General features: G+C 40.3%; 1 protein-coding gene across 3 annotated transcripts in view; it reads left to right on the top strand.

The window, feature by feature from the left end:
• The window catches only part of SEC24D (SEC24 homolog D, COPII coat complex component), a 163,539-nt gene that overhangs the window by 55,180 nt on the left and 89,734 nt on the right, over nt 1-18,625 (top strand). For all 3 annotated transcript variants that reach the window (XM_073603216.1, XM_073603224.1, XM_073603209.1), the window contains exons 6-8: nt 1,552-1,676; nt 3,796-3,907; nt 7,521-7,648. In XM_073603216.1, the coding sequence (XP_073459317.1) occupies nt 1,552-1,676; nt 3,796-3,907; nt 7,521-7,648 (365 nt within the window). The remainder of the gene's footprint in view (nt 1-1,551; nt 1,677-3,795; nt 3,908-7,520; nt 7,649-18,625) is intronic.

The following is an 18,625-nucleotide window of genomic DNA, read 5'->3' as shown; positions in this document are numbered from 1 at the left end:
TTAAGGCCCACAATAGTTGTGCAAATGTTTATCAAATCTTTATTTTTGCTAAACATACACTAAAATCATTATTAGCAGACACAAACACAATTTACAAAATTCCTGCTAAATTCTTACTAAATGTCAATGCTAAAACTGTACTGAATTAATATACAGCAATTATTTGCTAAATTTTAAATGGCCTTTTATGCAAAATGGTGAAAATGAAAGGTATGCTAAACTAATAAGCAACTCACTCTGGAGGGTATCATTTTTCCCTCCCAGCTTTCAGAGTTTGTAAAATATCCGCCAAATTATACATTTTTTGAAAGCATAGGACCAGTAGAAAAAAAGGAGGTGCTACTGATTTTGTAGTTCCTGCAATAGTTGCGCAAATATTCATCAAAGAGATATTTTTGTTAAAAATACACTAAAATCATTATTAGCACACACAAACACAGCACAACTTACAAAAATGATGCCAAATTTCTACAAAGACTTTGTTTACATGTGGCACATACCAAAGTGTATATCCAAGGAGGACCATGTTTACCCACAAGGGGGTTGCACAGGTGCTCTGTGCATCCCCATGCAGGCAGTCCTATTGATTTCAATTGGGACGCAGTAGCTGCACAGACACAGCTACTGCTTCCAATCTGACATCCATGCAGGTGAATGGTCCCAAATGCAGACAGTGTGAGTTTGGGGCCCCGTGTGAATGTTTTTTTTTGTTTGTTTTTTACAATTTTGTTTTAATAGTTTTTTACTGTTTTTATTTATTTATTTTTTACAGCCCTTTTTGCAGGCCCTTTGGCTGTCTAAACAGACCTCTGATATCTCTTTTTTTGAGACAGAGAAAGAAACTATGGACATAGAGTCCTCAATGCCTTTCTCGGCAACGTCTGCTGTACTGAGGATGAATGAGCAGGAAACATTCTGTACAGGGGCTTCTTATTCATTTACAAACAATATTTACTATGCTTCAGTAATAAACACAGGCGCAATCAGTAGCGATCACTCACTGTGTTCATTCAAGAAAGGAAGGGAAAGGTAAACATGTTTATCATCATCATCATCCTTGCTCTCCATCCTGAAACTGATCCCCTGTGTGCCCCAACAGAAGCTGCCAGCTGGCTGTGGGGGGGAGAGGGAAAGCCAGCCAGCAGCACCTTGGAGAAGGGGGGATCAGTGCTGCAGGGAGGTGGGTGGTTCCAGGACAGGATGGGTGGGGGGTGGGTGAGGGAATTCGGAGCAACAGGGAGGAGATCTGTGGCTCCCCAGCAGAAGGTGAGGTTGGCAGTGCTGGTAGGCACAGGCTTCTGTTGGGCATGGTAGCAACCCTTTGGTGACAACTGACAAGGTCACAGATAGTTGACAGGCAGCTTAAACATAGCAAACAAACTTTTTTGAAGCCCAAGCCCTTTTTGGACAATAACCTGAAAATTCTCAAGTTTTGGTGTTCCACATCTATGTAAAAGATAACTACTATTTCTAAAAAGTACACATTTTCTTTAAGCTGATCCTAACAATGATAGAGAACATATATTGAATTTATTTCTTCTATTATTGCAGTAAACAGTTATGGTGCTCAGTTACCTGGACATCCAATGCCTTACCCTGGTGCATTTCCTGGAAACCAGCAGCAAATGTCGGGACCACCGCAAAAGAAACTCGACCCAGACTCTATACCTAGTCCAGTAAGTGCTAATTTTGCGTTTTTGTTTTAGAGTTGTATTCCCTAAACTGCAAGAAGTTTTCCAGCATACTGAAAGACTTTTATTTTACTCAAGATAGAGATTCTTCATACCAGTACGCTTCTGCTACTGCTGGTTTACATTTCTTATATTCGGCAGGGTATTAGTACATTATTTAGGCAAGAATAGTAGATGAAACATGGATGGAGATTTCTAATGCTGAGAAGTGCTATCTGCTTGTGTCTTCCTCTTACTACATTTGCTTGCTGATCTCAACTATGTTGACATCTGCAGAGTCCCACAAGCTGCAGCAAAGCATTAGTAGAATAAATTGTACTATAGACATCCTTTTTGCACTGAGGATATTCCCCCTCAAATAAGGTGAACGCACTAGAAATCAATGGCTGTGTCAAGTTATGAATAACATTATTCCTTCAATTAGGTGAACATGCACAGTGCTCTATCCCAACCTATAACTCCCAATACTATTCCCAGGAGACTGTATTAAATATCAACACATACAAATCATTTTAAAACACGCATGAATTGATACAAAAGGTACCGTCCAATTACATTGCTTTTGGACATGACCTTTTTGTTAATTTGCACACATATTTGAGATAAGTTGTATATGCTGATATTTATTACAATCACACCAAAATAGCTTTGAAAGTTATGGGTTGAGGGTAGAAGACTGTGCATGTTCACCTGTCTGTAGATACAGTATATTGTAAAGCATAAGTAATGCCGTGTACACACGGTCAGAATTTCCGACAGAAAAAGTCCGATGAGAGCTTTTGGTCGGATAATCCGACCGTATGTATGACCCATCTGACATTTTTTGTCGGCATTTCCGACGGACTTAGATAGAGAACATGCTCTAAATTTTTCAGATGGAAATGCAGATGGAGCTTGTCCCGTTGGCAAGTCCGACTGTGTGTACGCGGCATTAGAGAGAAGTCTGCCCCTTACTGCATATGTTAGCGTCCTTAAATTGTTAACCTTTCATCAAAATCATTTTGTTTGTTATCGTGGATGGCAATCTCCTTAGATACACTGATATATCTGATTCCTCCTGCATTGAATTGTATTGTAACTGTAATGTCTGCCCTCATGTTGTAAAGCGCTGCGCAAACTGTTAGCGCTATATAAATCCTGAATAATAATAATAATATATGCAGTAAGGGGCAGACTTCTCCCTTACTTACTCTTTGCAATATAAACTTTATTACCAAAAGTATTGGGACGCCTGCCTTTACACGCACATGAACTTTAATGGCATCCCAGTCTTCGTCCGTAGGTCCAATATTGAGTTGGCCCAACCTTTGCAGCTATAACAGCTACAACTTTTCTGGGAAGGCTGTCCACGAGGTTTAGGAGTGTGTTTATGGAAATGTTTGACCATTCTTCCAGAAGCACATTTGTGAGGTCAGGCACTGATGTTGGACAAGAAGACCTGGCTTGCAGTCTCCACTCTAATTGATCCCAAAGGTTTTCTATTGGGCTGAGGTCAGGACTCTGTGCAGGCCAGTCAATTTCTCCACCCCAAACTCGCTCATCCATGTCTTTATGGACCTTGCTTTGTGCACTGGTCCAAATCATTTGGTGGAGGGGGATTATGGTTCGGGGTTGTTTTTCAGGGATTGGGCTTGGCCCCTTAGTTCCGGTGAAGACATCAGCATACCAAGACATTTTGTACAATTTCTTGCTCCCAACTTTGTGGGAACAGTTTGGGGTGTCCCCTTTCTGTTCCAACATGACTGCTTACCAGTTCACAAAGCAAGGTCCATAAAGACATGGATGAGCGAGTTTGGGGTGGAGGAACTTGGCTGGCCTGCACAGAATCGTGACCTCAACCCGATAGAACACCTTTGGGAAGAATTAGTGTATATTGCAAAGCATAAGTAAGGGAGAAGTCTATCCCTTATGTCAGTGTCCTTAGATTGCCATCCACAATAACAAACAAAATGTTTTTGATGAAATGTTAACATTCTTTAAACAGATTGCCTTTGCAATTTAAAACTACACAGTCCCCACCATCCTTTTTTCATGCTGTTAGAACTCTATTATTATTACCAATAAATTACAACAATCTGATAATAATCAATACAATATTTACTAGATACATGTGATTGAGAATGATAAAGTCAGCAGAGCTGGACAAGTCTACACTACCAATATCCGAGGACAAGTCCCTCCACTCGTCACCACAGACTACACAGTACAAGATCAGGGTAAGCTTTTTCTCAGGAAGATCAAATGTCTGTACAACCTTCACACACATATCTCTAATTGGATTACTAATATTTCCCTCTACCTAGGGAGTGCTCAGGCTGACAGTTCAGAACCTGCTATCCCAAGAAGCCAGAATTTATTTAGTAGCTTTTTAAGTGAATAGAGATGGAGCTATGATGATTTTTTTAATTTTTTTTTTCTCCATAGCAAAGCACTGATGGTTTAATTGCACTAGATATGTTTGCTATCTTGTCTGACTGTTGGTAGACATATATACTGTCAAGTAGTAATTCATTTGAACCCGGGGGCTTTCACAGCCTCAGTATACTGTGTCATGACTGCTAGGTGGGCCACAGAACCTTTTAGTTTGGGGGAGTCCAGACAGATATCAGGTCTTATTACATTATTTATATACTGTATATGTATGACAACATTTTCCTACACACACTTAATCTATTTTTCTTGTGTGTTATGTTGCCTTTGGTTGTCACGTGGCTTTGTGAAAGTTCCTCATAGGATATATCTTTCTACCTGTCTTCTGATAAGCAATGAAAAATGTAACCCAGCTGTGGCACATAGATATGCATTTAGAACTTGAACATTTTTTTGCACATGCAGTAACAATCAGTAAAACCTCAATAATATTAAACCCAAAACCAAAAATGTAATATATTGCAGGTTACTAATCATTAGATGCGGTGCCTGCATCAGTTTTATTTTCTTTGTCTCCCCCCCCCCCCTGTTTTCACCTGGTGATGTGGCCAGTAACACCTCCTGTATTAAAGAGACACAACTCTGGATGAAGGAGCACAGGAGGCACTTTTGGACACCAGTATTGTCAATCTGTGAGGAGCGGCGTGTTCGATTTACTAGCAGATTTAGATACACTAACAAACTGAAGCCAAGCTACAGCTCATACTTTATAAGCAGTTGCAGCAAACTGTTTTTCCTTTTGGGATTAAGGTTAAATAAATAAAAGCTGATCATTGTAAGTACCCCTGCCAGTGTTAAATGGCTTTGTCTCATCTCTGCAACTGCTACATTCTGCTGGAGAGCTTGTTCTTTTGAAAAACAACAGACTTACTGGCCAGATCACCAAATGAAAATAGAAGAAAGAAAGCCTAAAAAAGAAAATTAATGCAGATCACATCTAAGAATTAGAAAGCTGCAATATAATACATTTTTGCTTTTGGGTTTAATGCCACTTTTAACCTGTGGTATATGTGCATTGCAGCACACTGTCTTTCATTTGGAATGGCACCGCAACACACATACACTGTAAAAACAAATGCATCTGTGCTACATTGCACCACAACACACAGATTTAATGCCTTAGTTCAGGTGCGTTTTATCATGCTTTAAAGCTTGTTAAGGTATAACTAAAGACAAAATTTTTTTTTAGTTTTTCATAGAGTGGAGATGGATTAGAACATCTGTCAGTTTTTATTCCTGTCTGTGCCCCCATTAGGGAGATTCACCCTCTCTATATCTCCTGCTTACCATTATCATTTTAAGTGAAAATAAAAGAAAATCTGAAATTTTGGGTTTTCACCAGGAAAGTAATAGGGAGGAAATCCTCCAATGGGAACACTAGTTCTGGTGACCTGGGGGTTCCTAAAGGGTTCCCTTAATTTGCAGGGATTTCCTATCACTTCCTGTTTTGGCTATCAGACAGGAAGTGAAGGTAAAACTCCCCAATGGCACACAGATGGCAAAAAATAAACTGACGGGTTATAACCCTCCCTTACGCTCTCCAAAAAAAAAAAGGTTTTGCCTATAGTTCTACTTTAAGGGCCGTGGTAAAGTGAATCCATTGCCTTAACCTGTTTCTCCCCATGCTATAGACAAAAGATGGCTACAATGCAGCTCTCCGGTCCATGGACGTCCTCCCATGTGCCTGCCTCCCGCACACCCCCTGGGGCGTGCATCGGGCGTGCTCTGATATAGTATAGCTATCAAAAAATATGTTTATTAATACAAATTTAGAAAATTCACAAAAAAGCAACCATCACCACACTGTCGTAAAAACATTCATGACAACATTGTCAGGATCTCATAAAAGGGGGAGACCCGGGCCCTCATTCATGACCCACTCTCACCATACAGCTGGCTGAATAAGAAAAAGTCTAAAACAGCACTTTATAGTAAACAGCAGTGGCCAATATGGAAGGGACATTTCACATGCTTTCATGCGCTGGGGTGCCACACCAAAAAACAGTCCATGTATAAAAAAACAGAGCTGGCAATGTGATATGGACTTAAGCTGTATTGACAGGCGCTGACATGCACAGCTGCAGAGTAAGAGGAATGTTCCATGGCTATATGATGGAAACAGACAGGAGGGTGGAGGGAGGGAGGGATGGTGAAGTCACTCAGGTTGATAGTCATGGGTATAATATATATATATATATATATATATATATATATATATATGTATATATATGTAAATATGTATTGATGAAATCTCCTTAACCATACATCCAAACAAATCATTATTGGGGTCATTGACATCCATCCACAACAGGGCAATCAAATGGGCGTTAAAATTACAACAAAAATCCTAGAGTTTTCTATATTGAATTCTGATTCAGTTCAATTATATTGTGGAGACAGAAAATATTAAGCAGTATCCATTCATGGATAAAGTTCTAGAAATCACAGGTATCTCTGGTGCTATCAAATAACTTTACGAATCCAGAAACACCTGTAGGCTCAGCTCAGTCTTAAGCCACTTCGGAACCATTGTTTTTAAAGAAAATATCCACTCTTTTTCCCTACAGAGGAGGACCATGTCAAAGTCCCCCCTCCTTTGGGACACAGTGAGGGTAAAAAAGACCTTCATTTTATTACCTTCAACAGAGGAACTGTGAATCTTTTCAAAGCGTTGAGCTATAGGGTCCTTTGGACACAACTAATCACAGATCGTGGTAAAGGGCCAATCCTGTCAGCCCTTTACTATGTTATCAGCCTTGTCCAATCACAGATGATCACATGTAAACAGACTTTCTAGTTATCGGCATTCCTTTACTCACACGCTGTCTCTGTGTGATGAAAGGAGAGCCAATAACAGGCAAGTCTGACAGGCACAGTGAGTACATGGTGTACACTGATAATCAGGGCACTGATCACCAGTGGCCTGATTATCAGTGCAGCCTCATCAATGCCAATTAATGCCCATCAGTGCAACTTACCAGTGCCCATCAGTGCAGCCTCATCAGTGCCCATCAGTGTAGCTCATCAGTGCCCACCAATGCAGCCTCATCAGTGCAGCCCCATCAGAGCAAAAATAAAAAACCCACTGATGATTAAATACCACCAAAAGAAATCTCTATAAGTCTCAAAATAACAATACAATTTTCATATTAGTACAGTGTTGCATGACTACGCAATTGTCATTCAAAGTGCAACAGCACTGAAAGCTGAAAATTGGCTTGGGCAGAAGGGGGGTGAAAGTGCCCTGTATTGAAGTGGTTAAGTGCAATGCACAAGAATGCAAAAAAATGCATGCATAGGTGTATGCTCAACTCAAAAGTATCTATACTAGTTCTGTGTGTAAACTGAATTGAGAAACTCAGATGTCCATTGTTCACACTAAAATATTTTATGTTTTAGGGAATGCCAGCCCACGGTACATTAGGTGCACAACATACTGCTTTCCTACTTCCTCGGATATGGCTAAACAAGCTCAGGTTCCTCTTGCTGCTATCATCAAGCCTCTAGCTGTGGTTCCTCCAAATGAGGTAAGGGTATGATTTGCCAAGCTCAAATTATTGATTAAAGCTAGAGTTCTATGACCTCATCATACAGTAATGTGAAATGTTATCTTGTTTGTAGGAGTACTAGAAAGGCACTTCTTACTGCTTAATATAAAACACTGAACTCTCCTTCAGTGCAATTTATATCCCAGCTGAAGAGATTTAAAACATTGATTTGATGTCAACCAAACCCCAAAATTATAGACAAAGTTAATGGCCATTGGGTCATTTAAATCTACTTGTCTGCAGGTTTTAGTACATATGTTCTTAGAATGGCTGTCTATTCTGGATCACATTAAATGTTGATCAGGAGCTGTAAGGATACAGCTTACCATATCATTGTTAAATCACTAATTTGTCTAAAATAATAATGGTGATGTAGAAATAATGATGCAATACATCATAGTATCTCAAGAGAATCTGGTTGTTGATTAAGCTATAGTAAATGTCTGATTGCTTGTTATGGAGCATTTAAGGTATAAATGTTTGCAGAACCATCCTTTTTTTCAGTGTAATAAAGTTTCCATATCTGAGGAGCACTTCAGTGATTTACCACAAAGGGTGTCATTGCCTGCAGACAATAGATCACTTCTCATTTTACCTTTACCAAGTCATTAAAGTAGAACTATAGGCAAAACTTTTTTCTGGTGCCTCCATAGCAGCATACATGTGACAGTAGCCCCGCCTACTTCTGCCGACAGAACTAGTGCACAGCTATAAAGTGTTAACACCCACACAACAGCCCATTCCCTTTTTTATGATAGGATTTTGTGAAGCCTCCCACCCTGGTAGCTAGTTATTGATCTATCACATGTATGCTGCCATAGAGGCACCAGGAAAACAAAAAATGGTATCATACTTACCATAATTTTCTTTTCCTGTTGCCTATTGGTGGCAGCATACTGAACTCACTCAGTTTGTTCCTATCGATGTACAGGGAATGGGCTGTTGTGTGGGTGTTAACACTTTATGGCTATGTACTGGTCCTGTGGGTGGAAGTAGGTGGGGCTACTATCACATGTATGCTGCCAAGGATAGGCACCAGGAAAAGAAAATTAAGGTAAGTGTGATACAATTTTCTTTTTTTCTTTTTCATTTTGGATAAAGTAATGGAAGGTTACTGCCCCCCCCCTCCAGGTCCTCAGAACAAGTGTCACTATTGGGAGAATTCCCCTCTTTTTTACTGTTCTGGGGACAACTCAAAATGAGTGATTTTATTTTACTTTTGATGATAACGTTAAACAGGACAAATAGAGAGGATGGATCTCCCTAATGGGGGCACGGAGAGCAATAAAGACTGACAGGTTTCTAATCCTTCTCTATGCTTTCTAAAACAAAAAAAAAAACATTCTGCCAATCCAATGCTTTAATTGTCATCTTTAGTTATAAATCCAAATACTGTATATTTTGGAAGAGGAACTAAGTAACAAGGCAAGTGTTGGTGTTTGGTTTATACATTACATGTACAACGTATGTTGCTAGAAGTATACAGTTGTGCTCAAAAGTTTGCATACGCTGGCAAATAAACTGTCTTTTATTTAAGGATGGTGACCACATGAAGCCATTTATTATCACATAGTTTTTTGGATCCTTTTTAAATCATAATGATAACAGAAATCACCCAAATGGCCCTGATAAAAAGTTTACATACCCTGGAATGTTTGGCCTTGGTACAGACACAGAAGGTGGCACACACAGGTTAAAATGGCAATTAAATGTTAAGTTCTCACATTTGTGGCTTTTTAAATCATGATTAGTGTCTGTGTAGGAATAGTCAATGAGTTTGTTAGCTCTCACATGGATGCACTAAGCAGGCAAGACACTGAGCCATGAGGAGGTAGAAAAGAACAGTCAAAAGACCTGCGTAACAAAGTAATGGAACTTTATAAAGATGGAAAAGGATATAAAAAGATACCCAAAGCTTTGACTATCGCACTCGGTACTGTTTAATCCTTTATTAAGAAGTGGAAACTTTGGGGCTCTTTTGATACCAAGCCAAGGTCAGGTAGACCAAGAAAGATTGCAGCCACAACTGGCGGAAGAATTGCCCAGGATACAAGAAAAACCCACAGGTAACCTCAGGAGAAATACAGGCTGCTCTCCAAAAAGATGGTGTGGTTGTTTTTAAGGAGCACAAGTCAACGATGCTTGAACAAAAAAGAGCTGCATGGTTGAGCTGCCAGAAGGAAGCCTTTACTGCACCAATGCCACAAAAAAAGCCAATGAGGCATGTCAAGGTGTTGTTGGGCATATTGTAACCAGGCTTTTTGGGGAACATGTACAGTAGAGCTGCACGATTAATCGTCAAGAACTGTTATCGCGATTTTTCCCCTGTTGCGATCCTGACAAAAGTATTTCACGATTCTTTTTATGCAAAGATTTCTCTCTGCTCTTCTGAAGCCACAGCCCTCAAAAGAAAGGAAGAAAAAAAAAAAAGTCTGCCAAGAATCACAACATTCTTTAGCAGTGGAACTTAAGTATAAATATTGTAACAATTTGCAAAGGAATAGACTTTGTGTTTAAATGAGGAAAGTTTAACCACTTAAACATTAAACATTTTTCTGACATTTGTTGGTTTCAAGTTAAAATAATTTTTTTTGCTAGGAAATTACTTAGAATATTATATATATATTTTTAGTAGAGACCCTAGAGAATAAAATGGTGGTTGTTGCAATATTTTATGTCACACTGTATTTGCGCAGCGGTCTTTCAAATGCAATTTTTTTGGAAAAAATTACTTTAATGAATTAGACTTTGTACCTATAGGTACAAAGTATGCTTGAAGGTTTACTTCCTCTTCAAACTAAAATGTTGCCATGGTCTGCCTAACCTAACTCTGTGGCTAAAATCAACCAATATGGTGGCCGCTGATATCACTAACTGGGATAACTGTGAAACCAAGTGAATTTCTAACCCCTAAACCTTACTCTTATGCCTGTCAAGTTCCTAAGTCTACCTTTAATCCATAAAGTATAACTGAAGGCAACATTTTTTTTTATATTTGGATAGAGCAGAGAGGGATTATAACACTTGTCAGGTTTTTATTGCTGTGTTCTTGTTGGGGAGATTCACCTCCTCTATTTGTTCTGATGACTGATACCACCAAAAGAGAAAGTGAAAGAAAATCACAAATTTTGAAATGTCACCAGAATAGAAATCAAGGGCAATCTTCCAGTGGGAACACTACTTCTGGTGACCCTGGTAACAACAACAACTAGGGATTTCCTGTCACTTCCTGTTGGTGCTACGGGACACATGGCCTGGAGAAAAACAATGCATACTTCTGTACTTTTTTTTTAAAGCACTGGAACTGACTGCAGAGGTGGAAACTAATGGGATTGGAAAACATTGATTCTACTATGCAAGTGTTCAGAATGTTTTTAAAAAATGCACTTGAAAGCATTTGGTGTAAACAAGCCCTTAAAGCTAGCCTTGACCCCCAATCCTAAGCCTAAACCTTTATCCTAATTAATAAACATGCATATCCAATAGTCTATTACCTAACAATGTTTTTTGTGCTATAAATTTTTTTTCATCAGAAAACGCCAACACCTTAATATACTGTAAGTAGCAACAACAAAAGTGTTTGTACTTGACATACAATACTCCAAAAAGCTAGCATGCTTGTATTGCCCAGGTGTACATGTTGATGCAATGTTAGACAGTAGAGATAGTTATGGTGCTAGCCTTATGTTGGGGAAAATGGTACCAATCAATCATAACAAATTCAACCCAGCCCATGAGGGGTGTCATTTGCTATCCGTGAACATAACAACTGGGTGATGATTATGGTTACCGTATTTTATACATAAGATTGGATACCTTTGGGTTTAGAAAGGGTAAGACAAGCTTTAACCTTCAATGACACTGGTTCATTGGTTACTCACAGAGATAGCAGATGGTAAAATTAGGTTCAATACCTTAATGAACAATGTGAGCATGAAAACTACTCTGCACATAGCTAAAGAAACAGCATGGTCATTTATATAGAAGATGCGTATATACATACGAGAGGCGATAACCTACAGTGCATGCATGGGATGCAGATTGCAGCTGATTTCTGCCCTCACAAGGCATGACAGTGTGTTGTCAGCACAATATTTACAACTCACTTGATGGCTATTTCTTCCATCAAAGCTAACAAGACCTTATATAATAGGGGTCACCAAACTTTCTAAATAAAGGGCCAGTTTACTGTCCATCAGACTTCACTGGGGGCCGGACTGTGGCCAGTGGAAGTAGACAGTGCCCCAGCTTTAGTGGGAATAGACTATGTCTCAGGCTTGGTGGTCATGGGGATTAAAAACAAAATAACGCTTGTACCCAGTAGGCAGAGGAATAGTGCCCCATCATTGTTATTAGTGGGAGGAATAGTGCCCCATCATTGGTGTAAGTGGAAGGAATAGTGCCCCATCATTGGTGTCAGTAGGAAGAATAGTACCAAGTTGTTTATATCAGTGGGAAACAATAGTGCCCTATTGTTGGTGTCAGTGGGAGGAATTGTGCCCCTCTGCTGGAGTCAGTGAAAGGATTGGTGCCTCATTAACAATGTCAGTGGGAGCAATTGTGCATCATTAATGGTGTCAGTAGGAGGAATAATGCGTTGTATCAGTGGGAACAACAGTGCTCCAAGGGCCAGATAAAGGCAAGCAAAGGCTCACGGTTTGGAGACTACTGGTTATATAATATTGTCCTGATGGCTCAATGGTCAGCTGGACCTGTCCGCTTTTAGAACACTGGCATCTACTGTCTCAAGGTACTTATGATTCCTGTGAGAGGGTATCCTACACTAGGTTTTTGCTTTAAGTTCAGACATCACTGGCTAGATCTAGTCAATATCTTTGAATTTATTTATAATGGTCCTGCTAAATGTCATGAGTGGAGTCAGTTTCTAGAAGATGTCAGGTGAGGCAATGGTATAGTGCCTTCTGTCCTGGACTGTACACTTCTGTTTATCCATTTTTTCCTATTAAGTACAACAGTGACGCTTGCCATGATTCATCCGTTTCTGTGTCTGTTTTAGCAACAGAACATACTGTAAACCTGGAGAAAATACAGGATCACCAGACAGCTTAGGGAAAGTTTGTTGCAAGGATAATGGCTTTTTAACTCCCCCATAAAAAAGGTTAAATATGCTGACTCCTTTGTTTTATGAAGTGCAGGTGTAATGTGTACTCAGAAATTTGACCTGTATGTAGAATTTGTTGAAGTATATAATATATATGCCTAGGCGTGCACTACATACGTACAACAAATACTGGTGTCTGTTTATGAAGCAGTGAATAAATGTCACTGCTTCATTCTCCGGCATTCTCAGAGGAGATCTTTGAAACTGAGTGCCAGTTTATGAAGCTTTGTAGATCCCTTCTCCTTTGGAGGAGTGAAGCGATCTACAAATGCTTCAAACAGTGGAAAACGGCCCCTGATACTGGAATCTCGTGAGACTTTACGAGATTACAGCACCAGAAATTCACAGAAACACCGAAATGAAGTTTATTAAGCAGTGATAAATTATCACTACTCAACTACTCAGTACATGGACAGACGGCGTGGTTAATGCTAATAAAATATACATTCCCCCTACATAATAAATATATATATACACACACACATTATATATATATATATATATATATATATATATATATATATATATATATATATATATATATATATATGTATATGTATATATATATACATATATATATATATATATATATATACATGTATATATATATATATATATATATATATATGTACACATAAATATGATGGGGGGCATGGTTACTGTTTTGGGCGGTCTGATTGAGGTAGAAGGAAGTAAATAATCTTCCTCTTTCCCCCTCAGTTCCCCCAGGATTCTCTCTTCTCTCCCCAATTCTCCACCTCTGAGCTGGTGAATCGGGGAGTGTGAATTCTGACACAGATAGCCAGTGAAGTGCTGATATTGCCGCTTCATAAACTGGCCATTTCTGTGTCAGTCAATGAGGATTCTCAGCGTGCAGAGATCATTGGCAGGAGAACATGTTCAAACATGTTCTCCCCCCGATTATCTCTGTTTCATAAACCGTTTATGGACTGTGATCGGTGGCAATCCTCGGGATCACCGCTGTTCACAGTTTCATAAACGGACACCACTGTATGTATACCATTATTCTAATAGTGGCACCTACGGTCCCATTTGTAGGTGAAGTAACCCTGATAATTATTTCAGACACATTTTTTTATTTTAATACCTTTTGGTTTTAGATTTTAACTGCAGGAGCAAGAAGAAAGGTTTTCCGGCGCTCAGATCTTGTGATGTCAGGAATGGAATTGTATAATGATGGTTCTGATAGAACATTAATGTTAGAACAAAAAAAAGGGGGGGGGGAGAGGAGGCAGCCGTCCTCAGAGGGTGTCCATAGCCTCTGTGAGCATAGTACTGAAAAGGGAAGGGGGGTGTGGAGGCGCCAACTCTGCTGACACTGTTATATGATGAAGGTGTAATACTTACACTTACTGGTAAGTCAGTTCAGATGGGGTGGCGATGTCCATCAGGGGTTGTGTTGTCCTGGGATGTGCTGGTGTGCAGGCTTCACTGGCAGTCCTTCACCTCAGGGGATGTTGGTTCCTGGTTGAGAGAGGCTTAACAGCAGTGTCCAGTGTGTGGAAGCTCCACGCTAACCACCCTGGAACCCGGAAGTGGAAGTGATGTCAGCGGTGCACAGGAAGTGACCAGACACAGATAGGAGATAATACAGGCTACGCGCTCGGGGAGCAAGCAGAACCTTCCAAGAAATAGAAAAAAATACTTAAAGGGTAACTCCACTTTCACGGAGACAAAATAGCAAATAAAAAAAAAATAATATAGCACATACAATTGAAACTCAAGTCATATTGTAATTGAATATTATAAAAAATTACCTTTCCTTTTCAATCTGCAGCCACTGTAACTTTCTGTAAAATGCATTGCAATATGGTACCTGGAGGTGTTCTGTACACAGAATGTGTACAGAACGCCCCCCCCCCCCCCCCCCGAAACATAATTTCCTGCTTGTGTGATTGGCTCACTGATTTTCCCAGAAGTCTGCACTAAGATACAAGTCAGATTTCAGGCATCCCCTGCAACAAAAATGTCATTTTTGGTGGGATACTCCCAATAGGAAATCCCATCTAAAGGAATGCAGACCCCGCAATTTTCCTCACTAGAGCCCTGCAGGTGCAGCAGCTGATTGATAATTATGAAACCACCCCCATTAGATTCACATGGGCACAGAGAAACACACAAGGATTTCTTCAGAATAACAAAAGGTTCCAGGAATCCAACAAATTTTGTTAAAATCCTTGTTATGTACATAGATCATCCGGAGAGGAATGTTTTTTTCTCAACAAAAGTGGAGTTACTCTTTAAGAATAGCAATAGGGAGAGAAAACTTTGGGTACTGGCAGTAAGCAATAACAGTGCTGAGGCTACCGATGCCTCCTTCATGTAGTGTGTTAAAAATGGTGCAAGTAACAAGCTCTGAACAAATAAGTGATACATAAAGATAATGTGCTGTGCACTTTTTTGGCTCACCTCTGTCATTCTGGGGCACCTAAGCTGAAAGTTTCCAGTTCCTGACCACTGTGGCCTCTTTGTTAAATCATGTGTTTGCTGAAAGTACACCTTTGAAAGTTATTGGAACCCAGGAGTAAGGGCTGTTTGCATTACTGGTAGACCTCAGTTAGGGCTATTTGTATTACTGGTAGACCTCAAAGGTATGTATGATGTATATTGTAAAGACACCTGCTTTTAATCAAAATAATCACAATGTGCTTATACTTCTCAGCATTGCATGCTTTATAGTATAGACAGTACACTATGTACAGCACATTTACGTGAGATAGATCATCTTATAAGAATATGATTACAACATTTCAAAAGAACCTGACTCAGTCCTCTGTTGATCATTGGGTGACTCTTTTCACCTCTGTCATGCATAGCATCAACGGTTTACTTTATAAGTGTTTGAACACAGTGATTCACATTCAGTAATATGACTACGCTGATGAATTTGGGAGTATCTTGTACTGGTTATTATCCCGGAGACCATAATAATGCACACACAGGGTCTACAGTTTTCTCTGCCTGGCCTTGTAATCAAGTTCTCTTTCATTATTGGCTCAAACATTCCTCTGAATGTCCAACCTGATACCACTAGCTATTAGACCACAATGCTGATTACTGTTAAATGTGCATGTAGGAAAATCAAGTATTTAGCTCATCTCTATCTCTATTTCATCTTCAGCAAACACATGGAAAATATTATGTCAAGCTGCCTTAGAATGTTGTAGAGTAGAGAAACCAGGTGCTTGTAGAGCAGCTTTTCGACAAGTGAAGTCTCAGTTTTATGATACAGTGGCCGAACGTTTGAGAACTGATCACTGCACATAACTTATTATAGCTGTTTGGAACTTTGGGAAAAATGAAAGATATATTAGGTATAGATATTTTTACAGTTGCATTGCTCCAGTTTGGACCAATGTAACTATGTATATACCATACTCGTAGGATCCCTTGAAGCTGGAAATCACTGTAGTAGACACCCCTGTTGCAGTGATTTCCAATAGCTTCCAGGGTCCCGTGCCGAGGGGCTGCCCTGCTGCATTACGAACACAGAAGATCGGCTGTTCTGTCTTTTTTCTCTCTCTCTCCTTCTTTCTCCTCTCTCTCCCTCTTTCTTTCTCATTTTCTCCCATTTTCTTTCTCTTCTCTCTTTCTCTCTCCCTTTTTTATCTCTGTCCGGTTCTCTCGCCTTCATTTCCCCATCTATATTTTTTGCTCAGGTGTGTTTGCTATATGTGTGCTGGGTAGCACTTATGCCCCGTACACACGGTCGGATTTTCCGACGGAAAATGTGTGATAGGACCTTGTTGTCGGAAATTCCGACCGTGTGTAGGCTCCATCACACATTTTCCATTGGATTTTCCGACACACAAAGTTTGAGAGCAGGATATAAAATTTTACGACAACAAAATTCCGATCGTGTGTACACAAATCCGACGCACAAAGTGCCACGCATGCTCAGAATAAATAAAGAGATGAAAGCTATTGGCCACTGCCCCGTTTATAGTCCCGACGTACGTGTTTTACGTCACCGCGTTTAGAATGATCGGATTTTCCGACAACTTTGTGTGACCGTGTGTATGCAAGACAAGTTTGAGCCAACATCCGTCGGAAAAAATCCTAGGATTTTGTTGTCGGAATGTCCGAACAAAGTCCGACCGTGTGTACAGGGCATTAGAATTACTGACAGTGCACACAAGCCTGTATACTGTAGCTTACTGCAACACAAAGGTGTGAAGCCAACTCAAAGTAGACCTTCTAGTAAGATGCATTATCTGTTTATAGTACCTGGACCCCCTCTCTGTAAAAATCACCTGCTGGTAATATGTCCAAAATGCACTCATATTTTATTGTAAAATTCCAAATTTCCTGGAGTCCTCTATATAATGGTGCAGCAGTGTGTCACATGCTTCCATGGTGCACATAGGCTGGCATCATGGAAACATGTGGGCATTCAATGTTCAGAAGGTCACGGATGTCTGCCCTCTATCTAGACCTGCTCTGCCTTTTGCCTCCTGCCATGCTGTCGCTGCTATACCAATCATAAGGTAGGTCATTGATGTGAAGGGAGCTCTGAGGACACAGATGTGAGTGGGCTTTGAGGACTCTGATGTGAGAGAGCGCTGAGGAATCCAAAGAGAGGAGAGCTCTGAAGACACAGATGTGAGGGGGGCTTTGAGGACACAGTTGTGAAGGGGCTCTGAGGAAGTTGATGTGAAAGGACTCTAAGAACTTTGATGTGAGTGGGCTTGGAGGACACTGATGTGAAGGCGCATTGATATGAAGGAGGCTCTGAGGACTCTGATGTGAAGAAGGGTTCCTGATCTGAGGGTGGGCTCCTGGTGTTAAGGCAGGTATCTCTGACGTAAAAGGGGGCTCCTGATATAAAGGAAGGGCTCTGATGTAAAGGGGACTCCTGATGTGAAAGGTGGGGGGGCTCCGCCTCCTAATGTAAATGGAAGACTGATGTGAAAGTTCGCTAAATCACTGAGACTGCAGACCAAACAAGCAACGCTATAAAATTCACAGCAATGCAGTGTGAGCATTGCTAAGGCATCTGGCTGGAGTGCAGTAATACAGTGAATAGGTGGATTAGACTTCACTCACAGCATATTGGGTTGGTGAATCAACCGCTCTCTGTTATTGATATATTGTTAATTAAAAGATTAACAAGTTTGACTTGCATTTTAAGGTTGATATTTTAGTAAAGTTTATCTAAGGCTGGGTTCACAGCACGGAGCGGCTCCCAGCAGGAGTCCAGTACGTCTTCATTCACCGTTTCAGGTCCAATTTCAGGCCCGAATTTTGGGCTGAATTCGGACCTGAAACGGACCAAAAGACACACAGGACTCCTGTGCAATTCGCACCGGAAACCTGCATCCAATTGGCAGTAGTGTGAAACCAGCCTCAAAAATGGATGTCAGATGTTTGAACAGGGGCACAAATTCAGTGCTGGCCATAGACAGTATTTTTTGTAGATATGCCCCTGGGGAGGCGAGGTCAGGTAAGTAGAAGTATAACTTTTTTTTACCATACATATACCTTCTGGAAATACTAATTACAGGTGATTTTTACAGGGGAAGGGGCTGGAACATTATAAGCGGGCTTTGCATTGTACCACAAGGACTGCTCTGAAAGTGCCTACAAAAAGTAGATAATTATTACCCAATCTGACCACAGTCAGGTATGGACATGTCTATGTGTACTCTGCTTCCTCTGCAGATGCCTTCAAGCAACTTGAAAGAACACCAAATCGGTGCATAACTAAATAAACTTGGACAATACAAGCATGCATCTTTATGCCACAATCACTCCAATGGTGTAATCGGTCAGTAGTCAACCTTTGAGCACAATCTTGTGTCTGTGCACCCAGT

Source organism: Aquarana catesbeiana, linkage group LG01 (assembly GCF_042186555.1).
Source record: "Aquarana catesbeiana isolate 2022-GZ linkage group LG01, ASM4218655v1, whole genome shotgun sequence".
Classification (NCBI taxonomy): Eukaryota; Metazoa; Chordata; class Amphibia; order Anura; family Ranidae; genus Aquarana; species Aquarana catesbeiana.
The sequence above is the reverse complement of the archived record's forward strand: the minus strand, read 5'-3'. Positions and strand labels throughout refer to the sequence as shown.